At 42.2% G+C, this 19,306-nt stretch overlaps 1 protein-coding gene across 1 annotated transcript; it reads left to right on the top strand.

Moving 5' to 3' along the window:
- The first annotated feature begins 5,329 nt into the window (after positions 1-5,329).
- LOC139162034 (sterile alpha motif domain-containing protein 12-like) lies at positions 5,330-18,595 on the top strand. The gene is made up of 4 exons (XM_070741988.1): positions 5,330-5,501; positions 7,554-7,692; positions 15,616-15,892; positions 17,888-18,595. The coding sequence occupies exons 2-4, from the start codon at positions 7,603-7,605 to the stop codon at positions 17,890-17,892; spliced, it is 372 nt and encodes a 123-aa protein (XP_070598089.1). The 5' UTR covers positions 5,330-5,501; positions 7,554-7,602; the 3' UTR covers positions 17,893-18,595.
- Positions 18,596-19,306: the final 711 nt, after the last annotated feature.

Here is a 19,306-nt window from a genome sequence, read left to right as displayed (position 1 = left end):
AAACAAAATGTAAGGGTGAGAAAGGACCCTGGAGTTCAACTGTATAAAACCATATAAAACAGCAGTAAGTAAACATGGTGAATGAAACATTAACATCTGTTGTAGTTAGCTCTGGCCCAGCTCCTGCCCCAAGGACTGTGGATGTGGGGGAGACATCCACATGCTGCAGGCCTGTTTTGCCCCCCCCTCCCCGGTGGAATCTGCTGATGAAGGCTCCTCTAACCAAGAAGACATGAGTGACAGGGAGGAGGAGAGTGTGGCAGACAGCTCAGAAGGAGATCAATTATCTAGTTCCTCCTTGGATTCAGAACAAGACACGCATGCGGAGAGCGATGCATAGGCAACAACAACTGAGATTATTATCAAAGAAAATGAGGCCACCTGTGGTTGGGTGGGGCTGTGGTAATTAGTGAGGCTGCTATAAATAGCAGCCTGTGGGTTTGGCCATTGTGGAGGATTATCTGATCGTTGTGTTGGACCTTTTGTGTGCTGATTTTTCCCCGCTTTGAAACTAAACCAGAGCAAAGTGTGTTTCACTTTGTGAAAGAAGAAGGACTGTGAATTGCCTCACAGCTGCAAGCTAAGTATCACAGAACTGATAAGGGACTTGTATAAATTACCAGTTTGTTTGAAGACGAGTGCTCTTTGCTATAACAAAAGAGGGCTTAGTTTAAGTGAATTTTCATTATAAAGAACATTGTTTTGAATTTTCAAACGTGTGTGTGTCTGAAATTTGTACCTGTGAATTTTTGGGAGGATTCTACCAGAGAGCCCGACAGAACACCATCCCTCAAAATATTTATTTATTTATTTATTGGATTTGTATGCTGCCCCTCTCCAAGGACTCGGGGCGGCTCGCAACATATCAAACAAGCTATATCTGGGGCTCCAATTATTAAGGGGATTAATCAATTCCCGAAGCCTCCAATTATAACTATAAAGAAAATTATAATAAATGCGTGGGCTGTAACTAATACATTGAAAATCTGATCGAGCCTGGTTGTGTTAGCTCTATTCGTATAATAATAATAATTATATCTAAAAAATCTAATTAATATTGCTAAAACACTTTAAAAACTCTAATAGCATTTAAAATCATTCATTCCCATTCACACAGCAAAACATATTACTGTTGTTGGCCAGCGGGCTAGGGTCTAATGACCCCAAGCCTGGTGGCACAGAAAGGTCTTTAAACTTTTATGGAAGGCGAGGAGGGTCGGGGCAGTGCGAATCTCTGGGGGAACTGATTCCAGAGGGCTGGGACCCCCACAGAGAAGGCTCTTCCCCTAAGTCCCACCAAACAACATTGTCTAGTTGACGGGACTTGGAGAAGGCTGACCTAACCGGTCGCTGGGACTCATGCAGCAGAAGGTGGTCCTGGAGGTAAAAATAGATCATTCCACTATCAGATAAAGGTAGTCCTAGACTTATGACCACAATTGAGCCCCAAATTTCCATTGCTAAGCAATGCTAACCAATTGCTAAGTTATTAAGTAAGCTTTGCCCCATGTTTATGACATTTCTTTCTGCAGTTGTTAAATGCATCGTTCATTAAGAAATCTGGCTTCCCCCTTTGACTTTGCTTGTCAGAAGCTGGTTGGAAAGGTTACAGATGGTAGTCACATGACCCCGGGACATACCACTTGCGTAATAATAAAATGAAATTCATAATAAAATGAAATTCAATGCAGAGAAAAGTAAAATCCTACAGCTAGGTAAGAAAAAACAAAGACATACACCCATAAACTGGGTGAAACCACATTTAGTAGTAGTCACTGCGAGTGGGATCTTGGAGTCTTGGTGGACAACCGACTAAATATGAGCTACCAATGTGCAGTGGCAGCCAAAAAGGCCAGTGCAATCCTAAATTGCATTAATTAATGGAGGAAAGTGAACACAAGAACAAGGGGACACAATCTGAAGTTAGTTGGGGGAAAGATCAAAAGCAACATGAGAAAATATTATTTTACTGAAAGAGTAGTAGATCCTTGGAACAAACTTCCAGCAGGCGTGGTTGGTAAATCCACAGTAACTGAATTTAAACATGCCTGGGATAAACATATATCCATCCTAAGATAAAATACAAAAAATAGTATAAGGGCAGACTAGATGGATCATGAGGTCTTTTTCTGCCGTCAGTCTTCTATGTTTCTATGTTTCTAATAGAGGGATACAATAGGACTAGGGAGGTACTAACACCACTCTATAAAGCCTTAGTTAGACCACACCTAGAGTACTGCATCCAGTACACTACAAAAAAGACTCTAGAGAAAGTGCAGAAGAGAGCAACCAGGATGATAAGGACTGGAAACAAAAAATACAAAGAGAGATTGCGGGAACTTGGCATGGACAGTCTAGCAAAGAGAAGGACCAAGGGAGACATGATAGCAGTGTTCCAATACATGAGGAGCTGCCACAGAGAGGAGGGGTGTGTGTTTCAGGCTGTTTTCCAAGGCACCAGAAGGCCAGACAAGGAATAATGGATGGAAGCTGACCAGGGAGAGATCCAACCTGAAAATAAGGAGGAACTTTCTGATGATGAGAGCAATCAACCAGTGGATCAGCTTGCCTGCGGAGGTTGTGAAACCTCCAACACTTGGGACTTTCAAGGGGAGACTGGACTGCCATTTGTCTTGATGGGGGTGTGGGGTTGGATTAGATGATCTACAAAGTCTCTTCCAAATCTAATAATTTGTATATGTATCTATCTGTATCTGTAAATGTCTGAATTTTGACCAAAGGAAACCATGCAATAGTCGTAAGTCTCGTCATAAGTCCCTGTTCCTCAGTGCCATTGAAACTTTGAAAAAACCACTAAACAAATCATTGTAAGTCGAAGACCACTTGCACCTGACACCATAAACTGCTCTTCAGCCAAGTTTTATTTCCTCTAGAATGTTTGTGCCAATGGAATTGGCTGATTTTTGTACCCAGCAACCTACAAAGCCCAGTCATGGGAGTAAATCCGAAACAGCAAGTCCTCCTGCAGAAGGGGATAAATAAGGCTTAATGAGGTTTGCTTATTCTCTTTCTTTCCCTGCAGATCTGCTGAGTAGGGCAGATGGTGTTAATATGCTTACGTTGCCTACAAGAGGTTCAGCTGCACCTCCCTCTCCGTTCCCCCAGGGGATGGAGGGGGAAGGGAAGAAGACGGAGATTAATTCTTTCCCTTCAGATCTTGTTTCACAATGACAGATACAGCAACCCCAAAACAGAATTGATTCACCCTAGGGCAGGTTGAGACACCACCCAGCATTATGGTTTGGATACATGTACGTATATACCCATATATACATATTCCTTGGGTGTCTCCAAGGCATAACTACTTATGGTTTAGTGTGTTTTGCAAATAGCCTCATATATAAACTGAATAAACAAAATCTCACAGCCAACTCCCACTCAGTAAAAGACCTTGGAATACTAATATCAAATGACCTAAGTGCCAAAGCCACTGCAACAATATCGCCAAAAAGGCTTCTAGAGTTGTTAACCTGATCCTACGTAGCTTCTGCTCCGGCAATCTCACACTACTCACCAGAGCCTACAAAACTTTTGCCAGACCAATCCTTGAATACAGTTCATCTGTCTGGAACCCATACCACATCTCGGACATCAACACCCTAGAAAATGTCCAAAGATACTTCACCAGAAGAGCCCTTCACTCCTCCACTCGAAACAGAATGCCCTACGAAAGCAGACTATCATTCCTAGGTCTAGAAAGCTTAGAACTATGACGCCTAAAACACGATCTAAGTATTGCCCACCAATCATATGCTGCAACGTCCTGCCTGTCAATGACTACTTCAGCTTCAACCGCAACAACACAAGAGCACGCAACAAATTCAAACTTAATATTAATCGCTCCAAGCTTGACTGTAAAAAATCTGACTTTAGCAATCGAGTTGTCGAAGCGTGGAACTCATTACCGGACTCAGTAGTGTCAACCTCTAACCCCCAACATTTCTCCCTTAGACTATCCACGATTGACCTCTCCAGGTTCCTAAGAGGTCAGTAAGGGGCGTACATAAGTGCACTAGCCTGCCTTTCGTCCCCCGTCCAATTGTCTCTCCTTATCTCATAGATCATATATCTTTTCTTCCTTTCATATATCTTCTCCTCTACTTTTATATCTTTTCTTTATATATAATGCTTCATGTCTATCCTCTTCAATATGTATTGTGTATTGGATAAGTAAGTAAGTAAGTAAGTAAGTAAGTAAGTAAGTAAGTAAGTAAGTAAGTAAGTAAGTGTGGTGGTTCAGCCTGAGACCGGCTGTGTCTCTGCTGGCTCCATGCCCGGAGGAGGATAACAGCGAAGAGGAGGGGGCTGAACAGTCGGACAGGGAGAGGAAAATCAGGAATGGGATGAAGGAGAACAGCATGAGAGCCCCGGGGGGGGGGGCTCTCCCCAGACAGTAGTTTGGAGTCATTAGGTGATGAAGCTCAAGCCGTCATTGACATGCGACAGAGACGGTCAGATCAAAGAAAGGAGCAATTAAAGAAGTACTGAATTAGGAACAGCTGGGTTTGGGTGTGGTCCTCCTTAGCAGGGTTTAAAAGGCAGGCAAGCCCTTGAAGCCATGTGGAGTGTTATCAGTTTGGAGTTGCTTTATCCTGTCTTGTTTCTCGGCGTCTCTGTTCCTGGCTTGTGGCCCAGCAGCTTTGGAAGACCCGTGGGAGATGTAGTTCTGCTATCTACAGCCTCGGCTTGGCAGCAAGAATCCTGTATTGCTGCATGGACTTTTGCCTTCGTGGATATATCTGAAGATACAGCATTTTCCTGTTTGTAAGGACATTTTCTGTTACCTGTGTTTTTCTTGAATTTATAAAACTGCCTTTGCCTTTTACCAGTGTGTCTGGCTTCTCTTTTTGGGTTGGTATTGGCTTCTGGAGTGACCCAGACAGAACAGTAAGCAAGCAAGCAAGCAAGCAAGCAAGCAAGCAAGCAAGCAAGCAAGCAAGCAAGCAAGCAAATAAATAAATAAATAAGATCCACATAGATAGGAACCTTGGTGTGAAACAGGAAGCAGGTTCAATCAAGTCGTACATGGCTTTGACGTTAAAGCAAACATGGGATGGGTGTATGCATGCCAGCTTGCTCGTGAGTGTAAAAGAAGGCGCTTCAGATTAGATTCATAAAGCAGAGAGAAGGAATTTTTCCAGATGGCTCCTGCAGACACCTGAACATGAACGTGCCTGTCTAGTTGTTTGGCTGCAAATCAGGAAAGACAAGGACTCCCCTGCCTGGATTTGAAATCAGAAAAAGGAGGAGACTGGGGAAGGGGGTGGGGGAAGGAGCTGAGAAAAATCTCCATGTGTGTTTGGAGATTAGCACAAAGGCGAGGAACAACTCTACCACTGAGCCAGGCTGGAGCTGAGCACAGACAAAACCTGTGTCTCAAAGGCCGTCCTAGATCTTCCCAGTGGACAGGTTTCAATACCTGGCATGGGTCCATGGCATAGGCGATCCTAGGAATATTTAATTCCACTTCTGCAACATTGGTAAGTGCGTATCTCTCCTTGAACATGCAGGCTTATCAACTCTGAACTACAGGTAGGGCTTGAAATTGGGTTCTTGTAGCCATCACATTTAAAATGTTTGCTTTCTGCCGCAAAGCCAAATTTTGGAAATAGGGTCAGCAGTGCAATTTGCTATATACAGTGGTACCTCTACCTACAAACGCTTCTACTTACGAACTTTTCTAGATAAGAACCTGGTGTTCAATATTTTTTTTGCCTCTTCTCAAGAACCGTTTTCCACTTACAAACCCAAGCCTCCAAAACTGTAGCCAGAAAAGGAAGGGAGAAGTCTCCGTGGGGCCTCTCTAGGAATCTCCTGGGAGGAAACAGGGCTGGAAAAGGCGGGGAGAAGCCTCCGTGGGGCCTCTCTAGGAATCTCCTGGGAGGAAACAGGGCTGGAAAAGGCGGGGAGAAGTCTCCGTGGGGCCTCTCTAGGAATCTCCTGGGAAGAAACAGGGCTGGAAAAGGCAGGGGGAAGCCTCCGTGGGGCCTCTCTAGGAATCTCCTGGGAGGAAACAGGGCTGGAAAAGGCGGGGAGAAGTCTCTGTGGGCCTCTCTAGGAATCTCCTGGGAAGAAACAGGGCTAGAAAAGGCGGGGAGAAGTCTCTGTGGGGCCTCTCTAGGAATCTCCTGGGAGGAAACAGGGCTGGAAAAGGTGGGGAGAAGTCTCCGTGGGGCCTCTCTAGGAATCTCCTGGGAAGAAACAGGGCCTCCACCCTCCCTGTGGTTTCCCCAATCACATGCATTTGCTTTTACATTGATTCCTATGGGGAAAATTGCTTCTTCTTACAAACTTTTCTACTTAAGAACCTGGTTACGGAACGAATTAAGTTTTTTAAGTAGAGGTACCACTGTATTGGGTAGTAATGCATGAAGGGCTTTGAAGGGATCCAGGCATCAATCTGGACTGTACTTCCGGTACAGACGGATTCTCATGAACATTTATCCCAAATGGTCCACAAATAACTTTGGCCATGGTTGTTTCATCTCATGAGGGTTGACATTCTCTAAGTGGGATGTTTCATCGGTAGAAGATATCACAATGTAATATATGTATTGCTAAAGGGTAAATAAGTATGGCCAGCTATCAAAACAAAAGAAAACATAACTAAAACAAAACAAGCAGTGACATTTCAGAAGTGCAATATTTAGCACTTCTTTCTCTGGACGTCACTTTGTTATTTCCTTTGGAAGGAAGTAATCAAAGACTTGCAGTGCTTAATCATGTGTTGGTTACAAATATTCAAGTTGGACTTGAAAGGGGAAGAAGAATTTTGGGAGTTGAAATCCACACATCTTAAAATTGCCAAGTTTCAAAAACATTGCTCTATGTCAGTGTTTCCCAACCTTGGCAACTTGAAGATATTTGGATTTCAACTCCCAGAATTCCCCAGCCTGCATTCGCTGGTTTATAAAGTATATATAAACATATAGACTATGTTTATAAAGAAGTTTATGAATCCAGCTGAATCAGTCTTCAGTGTGTGCTTCTGGTTTTGATTTTGCAACAAACTTTAATACTGTACTTACATTACCTGACATGACATGAGATAAAACATGCAAAACGTCAGGGACAAACCTAGCCCTTGCTGAGTAAGAAGTAAAACAGGAAGAGGTATTAACCCTGCAGTACCTGACCCTAAACCTCTCCCATTGTAATGTCAATATGTTAGGTTGGATTGTTGATCTTGTTTTACAGGGTTGCTTATGGGATTCTGGTTTTGGGAAAGAAGAGTGACTTTTGAGAGCTGTTAACAGTGAAGGGTTTAGTACCACACTGTGGGTGTGGCTTATGTAGGATGCCCTGCATTTTCTTTCAACCTCTTTCAGTGCAAATTGGGTGCTCTGGGGTGGAGCTCCATTTTCCCTACCCCACTACGTCCCCCCCCCCCCCGGTTGTTGATGACAACTTTTTATATTAGTTCACCTTCTAGCAGCCTTTGGCACAATGAGCCAAACCCAAAACCACTTGTAATATGTATCAGAGGACTCCAGAAACCTTTTCTTAAAATGAACTTTCTGCTTTGTCAACAGTATATTGTCCACCTGCTTCACAGCCTTCCGTGCTTGCCTCCTTCAGCTTATGATCCTAATGGAGAGCAATGCTAAGAGGGGATTGGGAGACTTGAACGGCATGAAGGAATCTCAAGCAGAGCCTGCAGGTTTTGAGAAGGTGATTGTTAAATATGTGCATATAAATGAGTCCTGTATTTGCATGTTGGCCTCTGATTGGCTGTTTGTTCTGGCGGGAGACTTGTTACCATGTCAAAAGAGGTTTGTTACTTTTTTATTTATTTATTTTGTCCAAAACACAATGAGGGTTTTAGTGGGTATATATATATATATGTGTGTATATATTTTCACGGGTATATGTATGTAGATTGTTCTGAGTTCGGGTTTTGCCCCGTGTAATATTTTGAGTGTCTATGCGACGTTTTGGTGAAATCACATTCACCATCATCAGGCTGAAGTTTTAAGCTTCGTGTTGCTGTAAATATGATATTATATATATATATATATAAACATAGTAAAAATACATGATGAAGGTTATAGAGGAGAAACTCATAGTAAAATGTATCTAAGAAAGAATAGAAAAGAAGATACTGTATAGTAATAGAACATATCAATGAAAGAATAGAAAAAGAGATATAGGAATAGAAGAAAGGTATAGGAGATATAGGAGAGCAATTGGACAGGGGACGGAAGGCACTCTAGTGCACTTGTACTCGCCCCTTACTGACCTCTTAGGAATCTGCATAGGTCAACTGTAGATAATCTAAGGGTAAAGTGTTGGGGGTTTGGGGATGACACTATGGAGTCCGGTACTGAGTTCCACGCTTCGACAACTCGGTTACTGAAGTCATACTTTTTTACAGTCAAGTTTGGAGCGGTTAATATTAAGTTTAAATCTGTTGTGTGCTCTTGTGTTGTTGTGGTTGAAGCTGAAGTAGTCGCTGACAGGCAGGACGTTGCAGCATATGATCTTGTGGGCAATACTTAGATCTTGTTTAAGGCGTCTTAGTTCTAGGCGCTCTAGGCCCAGGATTGAAAGTCTAGTCTCATAGGGTATTCTATTTCGAGTGGAGGAGTGGAGGGTTCTTCTGATGAAGTATCTTTGGACATTTTCAAGGGTGTTGATGTCTGAGATGCGATATGGGTTCCAAACGGATGAGCTGTATTTGAGGATGGGCCTGGCAAAAGTTTTGTAAGCTCTGGTAAGTAGTGTGAGATTGCCAGAGCAGAAGCTACGTAGGATTAGGTTTACAACTCTTGAAGCCTTCTTGGCTATGTTGTTGCAGTGGGCTTTCCTACTTAAATCTTTTGTTGTTAGTGTACTGAGGTCTTTAACGAAACATATAAATAGTTAGAGACACGCCACTTTCCCTCAGAGAGAAATTTTACCTTTAACAGACCTATTTTCCTTGCCTGTTCTGACTAAAGAAAGTAAAGACTGCTAATTCACCAGTTTGGCTATTTTCAAGTATTTTTCAGTGAGCCATTCCACTTCCTGAAGATTAACTAAGCACTTTGGACTCTGCCTCCTTTCCTTAATCTGGCTCCAGCAATCTGCAATAACTGTTTCATCCTTATGGAGAATGACGAGTGCAGATTCTGTAACGTTTACGTTCCAGACAAAACAATGGCAAACCATTTATATTGGATTTGTTCTTGCCAAAATGCGCTTATCCATCATAGAAACATAGAAACATAGAAGACTGACGGCAGAAAAAGACCTCATGATCCATCTAGTCTGCCCTTATACTATTTTCTGTATTTTATCTTAGGATGGATCAATGTTTATCGCAGGCAGGTTTAAATTCAGTTACTGTGGATTTACCAACCACGTCTGCTGGAAGTTTGTTCCAAGGATCTACTACTCTTTCAGTAAAATAATATTTTCTCACGTTGCTTTTGATCTTTCCCCCAACTAACTTCAGATTGTGTCCCCTTGTTCTTGTGTTCACTTCCCTATTAAAAACACTTCCCTCCTGAACCTTATTTAACCCTTTGACATATTTAAATGTTTCGATCATGTCCCCCCTTTTCCTTCTGTCCTCCAGACTATACAGGTTGAGTTCATTAAGTCTTTCCTGATACGTTTTATGCTTAAGACCTTCCACCATTCTTGTAGCCCGTCTTTGGACACGTTCAATTTTGTCAATATCTTTTTGTACGTGAGGTCTCCAGAACTGAACACAGTATTCCAAATGTGGTCTCACCAGCGCTCTATATATCCAGTTCTAACACCATCTTAAATTGTGTATAGTACAGTGCTGTACAGTCTCCAAAAATGTTCTTAAGCACGCAGACGTGTGAACTTGGCACGTCTGGCAACAAACCAACTGTTCCTGGATGTTCTGAGACACCATTTTAAGCGGTAATGGAGGTGCCCTCAGATCAATAATGGAAAAGAGGCCGCTTTGTGTGTCAGGCAAAACTAAACCACCTGGCATTATATTGCAGGGGTGAAATTCAAAAAGTTTCCCTACCGGTTCTGGGTGGTGGGAAGGGAAGGATATTGCAAAATCTCCATTCCCAACTCCTTCTGGGGCCAGCTAGAGGTGGTATTTGCCAGTTCTCTGAACTACTCAAAATTTCTGATACTGGTTCTCCAGGACCTGTCAGAACCTGCTGAATGTCATCTCTGCTCATGTTGTGGTTAGCTCTGGCCCAGCTCCTGCCCCAAGGACTGTGGATGTGGGGGAGACATCCACATGCCGCAGGCCTGTTTTGCTCCTGGTGGAATCTGCTGATGAAGGCTCCTCTGACCAAGAAGACATGAGTGACAGGGAAGAAGAGAGTGGGGCAGACAGCTCAGAAGGAGATCAATTATCTAGCTCCTCCTTGGATTCGGAACAAGAGCTAATGATACAGCCACACATGCGGAGAGCGATGCATAGGAAGCAACAACTGAGAGATTATTATCAAAGAAAATGAGGCCACCTGTGGTTGGGTGGGGCTGTGGTAATTAGTGAGGCTGCTATAAATAGCAGCCTGTGGGTTTGGCCATTGTGGAGGATTATCTGATCCTTGTGTTTCGTGCCTGTCTCACTGACTTCGACCTTTGTGTGTTGATTTTCCCCCCGCTTTGAAACTAAAGCAGAGCAAAGTGTGTTTCACTTTGTGAAAGGAGAAGGACTGTGAATTGCCTCACAGCTGCAAACTAAGTATCTAAGAACTGATAAGGGACTTGTACAAATTATCAGGTTGTTTGGAGACGAGTGCTCTTTGCTATACAAAAAGAGTGCTTAGTTTATTTGAATTTTTGTTATAAAGAACATTGTTTTGAATTTTCAAACGTGTGTGTGTCTGAAATTTGTACCTTTGAATTTTCGGGAGGAGTCTACCAGAGAGCCTGACAGAACAGCTCGGATGGAAAAAGATCTTCTCCACCCTCTTTATCAATTGAAGATCTCTGACTTAAAATGACACTTATTGAATCTGGTCCACCCTATACACAGAAGAGACGCTATGTTACTAACCATGGATGTCATCTAAGCTCCTCCATAATTTCTACCAGTTAATAATGAATAATAATTTTTGTAACTCCCCCTGTGGAAATATTACAACTGAATGACGTATGTTGGTGTTGGCCAAAGACTTTTGTTAGTTTAGACTTTATATTATATGGATTGTATTCTTCGTTGTCCAGGTTTTGATTGATTATACACTACTGTGAAATCTGCTGAATCTAGAAGATTTCTTAACAATGGCTTGGTCACAAATTTGTCCTTTTTCTAGCAAAATCGGTGGAAGGCAATAGTGGTAGTATTAAATAGGTTTAGATTGATTGCAAGCTTTGTTTTGTTATGGCAGGAAAAGAACCTTAATCAACCGAGGACTTTGATTTAAAGATAGCAAGAATCCCTTTGATCTCCTAGTGCCAGATTTGGTGCTATCAACCTTGGCAACTAGCCAAACTAATTTAGGAGATTGGAGTCCCGAGCAATAAAGTTTTCCATTCTTAAATTGAAGAATGCATTTTAGAAAATAGCAGTAGGGATGAGAAATCTGAGCTTGGAGTGCCACTTTCTCCCTGCTCAACCCTCTCTCTCTATTACCTCTAAGTGGATGAGTGCTCCAATTACTTTATTTATTTATTTATTATTAGAGTTGGAAGGGACCTTGCAGGTCATCTAGTCCAACCCCCTGCTGGTGCAGGAGACCCTACACCACACTAGTCCAATAGCAGATCAGTCTTTTCTTGAAGGTCACTAGTGTTGGAGCGTTCGCCACCTCTGCGGGCAAGCCGTTCCACTGGTCGATCACTCTCAGTCAGAAAGTTCCTCCTTATTTACAGGTTGAATCTCTCCTTGGATAGTTTCCAACCATTGTTCCTTGTCTGGCTCTCTGGTATTTTGGAAAATAATGTGTTCCCCTCCTCCCTGTGGCAGCCGCTCAAGTATTTGTAGACTGCTATCATGTCCACCCTGGACCTCCTCTTTGCTAGATTATCAATGCCCAATTCCTGGAACCTTTCCTTGTATGTTTTAGTTTCTAGTCCCTTTATCATTCTGGTTGCTCTCTTCTGCACTTTTTCTAGCGTATTACAGTGTTCCCTCGATTTTCGCAGGGGATGTGTTCCGAGACCGCCCGCGAAAGTCGAATTTCCGCAAAGTAGAGATGCGGAAGTAAATACACCATTTTTGACTATGGAGAGTATCACAAGCCATCCCTTAAGACTTTAAACCCCTAAATTACCATTTCCCACTCCCTTAACAACCATTTACTCACCATTATTACTGGTACTCACCATTGAACAAGATACTTAGTGATCCAGATATTTATAAACATAATTACTTATTAACAATTTTTTTTGGTGTTATTTATTTGCAAAAATTATTAGTTTGGCGATGACATATGATGTATGAAGTATTTTTTAATTAATAGTTTTTGAAAAACTGTGGTAGAGGCTATTCGCGAAGTTCGAACCCGTGAAAATCGAGGGAACACTGTAATGTCTCTTGTGTAGTGTGGTGACCAAAACTGAATGCAGTACTCTAGGTGTGAGATATAATTGTTCAACCAGTTCTGGATTGCTATTCTCCCCAAAGGAGAGTATTCAATGTGAGAATGTTTGCTGAATCAACATTTTCCGACATCTTAATGACATCAGTCATTTATTTATTTCTTGTATTTTTAAGGCTGCCCATTTCACAAAAAGTTATTCTGGGGGGCATTAGCCAAAGGTTTTGGGGCAGAAGTAACCTAGTCAGTGTTACTATGTTCTGATAACTTCCAGGACAGATTACTGATAACATTCTCCAGAATTATTTGGAAGCTTCAGTTGGTGTACAATGTGGCAGGAAAAAAAATTCCTGTGGTTCTTAGTTGATGATATTTAATAAACATATTTAAAATATGTTTATTCCATAGAATAATATCTTGCTACTTACTATTCCAGGAGTAATAATGTTATACCTGTCTTCTGGTAGTCTATATAACTTGACATTAGGATGTACTGTACAATAAACTCCTTTGGAAGAACATAGCCGCCCCGAGTCTTCGGAGAGGGGCGGCATACAAATCTAAGTAATAATAAATAATGGTTCCTGTGTAGAATATTGCCTGCTTATTGTGTGGCAGGGTGGGGTGCAATTCATTACTTTTTCTGTATTTGCTTTTCTTCTTAAGCATATATTGCCTGAGAACCTTCCACGGAAGTGCAATTTGCAAATGTACTGAATAAATAAATAAATAATATCCATTCGCTGGCTGGGGAATTCTGGGAGTTGAAGTCCAGATATCTTCAAGTTGCCAAGGTTGGGAAACACTGGTTTAACCAATGTAGGTTTATTTGTGTACTTCGGTTATTGGCCCAGAATTAAGAAAGGATTGAGAGATTTAAAAAGCAAAACTACATTTCACTGCAAGTAGTCCTCAACTTAGGACAATTGGAGCCAGAATTTCTGCCGCTGAGCAAATCAGGTGTGAAGCAAGTCACTCTCAAATTTTATGACCTTTTTTTTGCCATGGCTGTTAAGTGGATCATTGCTATTCATATCAAATCTGGATTTCGCTGCTGATTTTGCTTGACAGAAGCTAACTGAGGTTGCAAATGGCCATCAGATGATCCCAGAACTGCAACTGCCATAAATAAATGCCAGTTGCTTAGTGTCTGAGTTTTCATTGCATGACCATGAGGATGCTGCAATAGTCCTAAGTGCAAGGACCAGTTGTAAGTCACTATTTTCAGTGCCGTTTTAACTTCGAGCGGTTCTGAAAGGAATGGTTGTACAAGGGCCGCCCAGAAAGTAATGTAATCCACTACTTACCAGAGCTTACAAAACTTTTGCCAGACCCATCCTCGAATACAGCTCATCTGTTTGGAACCCATATCGCATCTCAGACATTAACACCCTTGAAAATGTCCAAAGATACTTCACCAGAAGAGCCCTCCAGTCCTCCACTTGAAATAGAATACCCTACGAGACTAGACTTTCAATCCTGGGCCTAGAAAGCTTAGAACTAAGACGCCTTAAACAAGATCTAAGTATTGCCCACAAGATCATATGCTGCAACATCCTGCCTGTTGGTGACTACTTCAGCTTCAACCACAACAACACAAGAGCACACAACAGATTTAAACTTAATATTAACTGCTCCAAACTTGACTGTAAAAAATATGACTTCAGTAACTGAGTTGTCGAAGCGTGGAACTCATTACCGGACTCCACAGTGTCATGTGTTTATGTTTATGTTTATTTAGATTTGTATGCCGCCCCTCTCCGCAGACTCTGGGCGGCTCACAACAAAGTGAAAAAACAATTTACAACAAATCTAAATTTCTACTAAAAACATTTTAAAAACCCCATTTTCTAAACACACATACATACACACATACCATTCATAAATTGTATATGCCCGGGGTAGATGTCTCAGTTCCCCCATGCCTGACGACACAGGTGGGTCTTAAGGAGCTTACGAAAGGCAAGGAGAGTAGGGGCAGTTCTAATCTCCAGGGGGAGTTGGTTCCAGAGGGCCGGGGCCGCCACAGAGAAGGATCTTCCCTTGGGGCCCGCCAACCGACATTGTTTAGTTGACGGGACCCGGAGAAGGCCCACTCTGTGGGACCTAATCGGTCGCTGGGATTCGTGCGGCAGCAGGCGGTCTCGGAGATATTCCCAATATTCCCCAAACCCCCAACACTTTACCCTTAGATTATCTACGGTTGACCTATCCAGATTCCTAAGAGGTCAGTAAGGGACGAGTACAAGTGCACTAGAGTGCCTTCTGTCCCCTGTCCTATTGCTCTCCTATATCTCCTATACCTTTCTTCTATTCTATATCTTTTCTTCTATTCTTTCATTGATATGTTGTATCACTATATCTTCTTTTCTATTCTTTCTTAGATATAATTTACTATGAGTATCTCCTCTATAACCTTCATCATGTATTTTACTATGTGTATAGAGATATATACCCACTAAAACCCTCATTGTGTATTGGACAAAATAAATAAATAAAATAAATAAATAATGCACCACATTTTTTTTCTCAGCCTACAGTAATGATATGAATGTGAAATTTTAGGTATACATTATTTGAATTGTCAGGAGTGTGTGTGTAAATATTGTGTTTCTTCAGACAGATAGTGTAGCTGCAGCAGTGTTTTGAAATGGTGTCTGTACGTTGCAAGCAGCATGTCATCATTGAATTTTTCACTGTGGAGAAAGAAACTGTTGGGATTCATTCACAAATGTTTGTGAACAGTTTATGGAGAATCCGCAGTCAACAGAAGTACGGTTAGTCGCTGGGCACAGAGGGTGAGGCCATTAGAGGTGATTTGCACAGTGCAGAAATGGCTTTGTGACCAGAACAAGAAGTGGTACCGACAAGGCATAAACGCCTTTGTGTCTCACTGGAGGAAGGCCATAGAACAGGATGGAGATTAGGTGGAAAAATAGGGGGTGTAGAAGAAACGTCATTTTTTCTTGTGTGTAAGTTTCATTGTGTTCAATAAATAATTGTTGAAGAAAAACAATGTGGTGCATTACTTTCTGGGCGACCCTCGTAAGTTGAGCACTCGGTGAATACTGTTGAAAGTTGATGTGTTAAACTAAATCCATTAAAAGATCAACTTGGCTCTTAACAGGGTTCAAAGGAGGAGGAGGCAAGGCGGCCGGTGGCACAGTGGACAGCAGCCGAAGTGTGTGCCTGGCTAAGAGGAAAAACCTTGGGTACTCCAGGCAACCCACTGCTGGAGGCAGCCAATAGCCACGCCATCTCTGGCAAGGCTCTCTTGCGCCTCTCCGAGGAATCCCTGGAGCGCATGGGCATAGCACCAAAGAGCCTGCGGGAGGAGCTATTGCAGGAGATTCTCCTCCTGCGCATCCAGCAAGAAATGGAAGATTTGCTGGACATTTCCGATGGTGAGTGATGGGATCTGCTTAAAGCTATCTACAGATAATTCTGTAGCGGCACTGGGTAGAATCAGAATTTGGGGAGAACAGGAGGTGGAAGGCAGGATGTGATTGTAATCTCTCTATAGAGCAGGGGTGCCCAAACTCAATTTCATTGAGGGCTGCATCAGGGTTGTGTTTGACTTCAAGGGGTCAAGTGGGCACTGATGGGGAGGACTTTGTCAGTTCAACGTCCTGCAGAGGGCTGAAAATGGAGTGCAGGAGGGCTGTGTGCAGCCATTGCGAGCTTAATTTTTACTGGCAGAGGCACCCGGGCTGGTCTTTCACTGTTTCCAGAGTAGTTCATTGCGTCAGATCTAAGTACCCCCGTGGCCCATATTCAGCATTTTGTTAACTAAAGTTTAGGTTTAATTGCATTGCACAAGTCTATGTTAAAATCAAGAATAAACCAATTCCCATTTCAGCATATTTGCTGCTTTATTACATTAACGTATGCAACAGCACACGTCCAGATATAACAGAGATGTCAAACTCGATTTGAGGACTGTATCAGGGTTCTGTTTGAACTCTGGGGGTGGGGGAGATGGCTAGCATGGGCGTGGCCAGTTCAATGTCACTCACGTTGGGACTGCCTGTGGTGGTCCATGCCCTCTGCCAGTGAAAAAGGGCTCCTGAGCTCCGTTTTCAGCTGTGACGGCCTCCTGCAACCCTCTGCCAGCAAAAACCGAGCTCGGGAGACCTCCATGGGATGTTCCCAAGCTCCGTTTTTCGGGTTAAATTTTTCTTCTCCAATCATGTGTACAGAAAAAAAGATACCATTAATTTTAAATTAATTTACAATATATCATTTTTGCAGTTTTGGTATAAATAAATTAACCAATGCTACCTCCTTATCATTTGACATCTGAACCAAAAAATAATTATTCCAATTCCATATAATAATAATAATAATAATAATAATAATAATAATAATAATAATAATAATAATAATAATATTTATTTACTTACTTACTTACTTACTTACTTACTTACTTACTTACTTACTTACTTACTTACTTACTTATTGGATTTCTATGCCGCCCCTCTCCGTAGACTCGGGGCGGCTAACAACAGTAATAAAAAACATCATATAAATCCAATACTAAAACAACTAAAAACCCTTATTGTAAAAACCAAACATCCTTACAAACAAACATAACATGCATAAATTGTAAAGGCCTAGGGGGGAAGAATATCTCAGTTCCCCCATGCCTGACGGCAGAGGTGTGTTTTAAGGAGCTTACGAAAGGCAAGGAGGGTGGGGGCAATTCTAATCTCCAGGGGGAGTTGGTTCCAGAGGACCGGGGCCGCCACAGAGAAGGCTTTTCCCCTGGGCCCCGCCAAACAACATTGTTTTGTTGACGGGACTCGGAGAAGGCCCACTCTGAGGGACCTAACCGGTCGCTGGGATTCATGCGGCAGAAGGTGGTCTCGTAGATACCCTGGTCCGGTGCCATGAAGGGCTTATTATTATTATTATTATTATTATTATTATTATTATTATTTAGATTTGTATGCCCCTCTCTGAAGAGGAAATTAAATTAAATAGGAAATAAAAAAAAACCTGTTAGCCAACATACATTTTAGCCTGTTACTATTCTTAATCACATCAAATTAATTAGATCATAATGTTTCAATTTTCTCAATATCTCCTCCATATCAGTTTTCATATATGCTTTGAACCCTCTTCCATAATAAATGCCCTTTAAAATACAAAAGAAAAAGAAAAAAGACATTAAGGGAAAAGCTCAGTTTTGGCTGTCAGAAGCACCATAGGCCAGATTTTTGCTGTTTCCAGGGTGGCCTTATGGGCCAGATCTAAGCACCCCGGGGCCCGGATCCGGCCTGTGAGCCTTGAGTTTGACACCCCTGAGATATATGGTTATGAGATCATTTTCAATTGTTGCCACTGCCTGCCATTGGTCTCCTTAATTGTTCATTTCTGCCACTCCTTCTCTCACACAGAATAACCCAGGAGATCCAGGAGGTTAAAATCACAACTGACTGGGAAGCAGCCATCTTGAAGCAGTCTCTAGAATTGGTTATTGGTGCCAGCTGTGCCCCCAGTTGGATTGTCGGGAGAACGAAAAACAGCCATTTGAGACTGGGACTCAATTCTTCATGTCCAGTGCAAGTTCTTTTGTAGAAAAGTATGGACTTGGAAAAGGAGGCATTTCTGCTATTATTACCCCAAGTGGAAAGACCTGTTGAAAACTGTTGAAAATACACTTCCACACTGGGCTATTCTGCAGCAATGAATTGGGGAATTAAATCCTTGGAGTATTCAAGGTTTCCAGGTCATCTAAAGAACAAACCTGTTCACATCATCTAATATCAGAGACAGACAATCTGGTGCCTGTTAGATATTTTGGGCAACTCCCCAATGTCTTGATTGTTCCATGTCTAGGCCTGATGGAAACTGAAGCCCAAAACATCTGAAGAGAATCAGACTTCCTATTTATTAAATGATGGTACAGTGTTCCCTCGGTTTTCGCGGGTTCGAACTTCGTGGAAAGTCTACACCACGGTTTTTCAAAAATATTAATTAAAAAATACTTTGCGGGTTTTCCCCCTATACCACTGTTTTTTCCACCCGATGACGTCATCATATGTCATCGCCAAACTTTCGTCCGTCTTTAATGAATTTTTAAAAAATAAACTTTAATAACTAAACATGGTGAGTAATAATCTGAATGGTTGGTAAAGGAATGGAAAAATGCAATTTAGGGGTTTAAAGTGTTAAGGGAAGGCTTGTGATACTGTTCATAGCCATAAATAGTGTATTTACTTCCGCATCTCTACTTCGTGGAAATTCGACTTTTGCGGGAAGTCTCGGAACGCATCCCCCGCGAAAAGCGAGGGAGCACTGTATTACTCTAGATCAGTGTTTCCCAACCTTGGCAACTTGAAGATATTTGGACTTCAACTCCCAGAATTCCCCAACCAGCATTCGCTGGCTGGGGGATTCTGGGAGTCGAAGTCCAAATATCTCCAAGTTGCCAAGGTTGGGAAACACTGCTCTAGATTCCAGCAACCACAGCATTTGTTGTGTCTTATTTAATCCGTGTCTTTTTTCAGACAAATATTTATATCGTTGCCATGATAGGCATTGTTTTTCCCTGCTCCAAGTTCAAATTCTTTGCTCCAAATAAATTGGACAACCATCTGTTTGGGATAGTAGAAGAACTCCTGCTTTGAATAGAGGGCTTGAGTAGAGCACAGGTCAATGACGGGTGGTCCGTGGACCACTAGTGCGATCCGTGAAAAAAAAAGGGTGGTCTGTGGCGCACCCAGTGGGGGAGCTGCTCTAGGATGATTAATGGTCAGTCATATGACTAGAGCTCTGGAATATGGGATCAGCTATGCAGCTCATGGTGGGGTTGG

This window comes from Erythrolamprus reginae, chromosome 1 (assembly GCF_031021105.1).
Source record: "Erythrolamprus reginae isolate rEryReg1 chromosome 1, rEryReg1.hap1, whole genome shotgun sequence".
NCBI lineage: Eukaryota > Metazoa > Chordata > Lepidosauria > Squamata > Dipsadidae > Erythrolamprus > Erythrolamprus reginae.
This window is presented reverse-complemented; position numbering and strand designations above follow the sequence as displayed.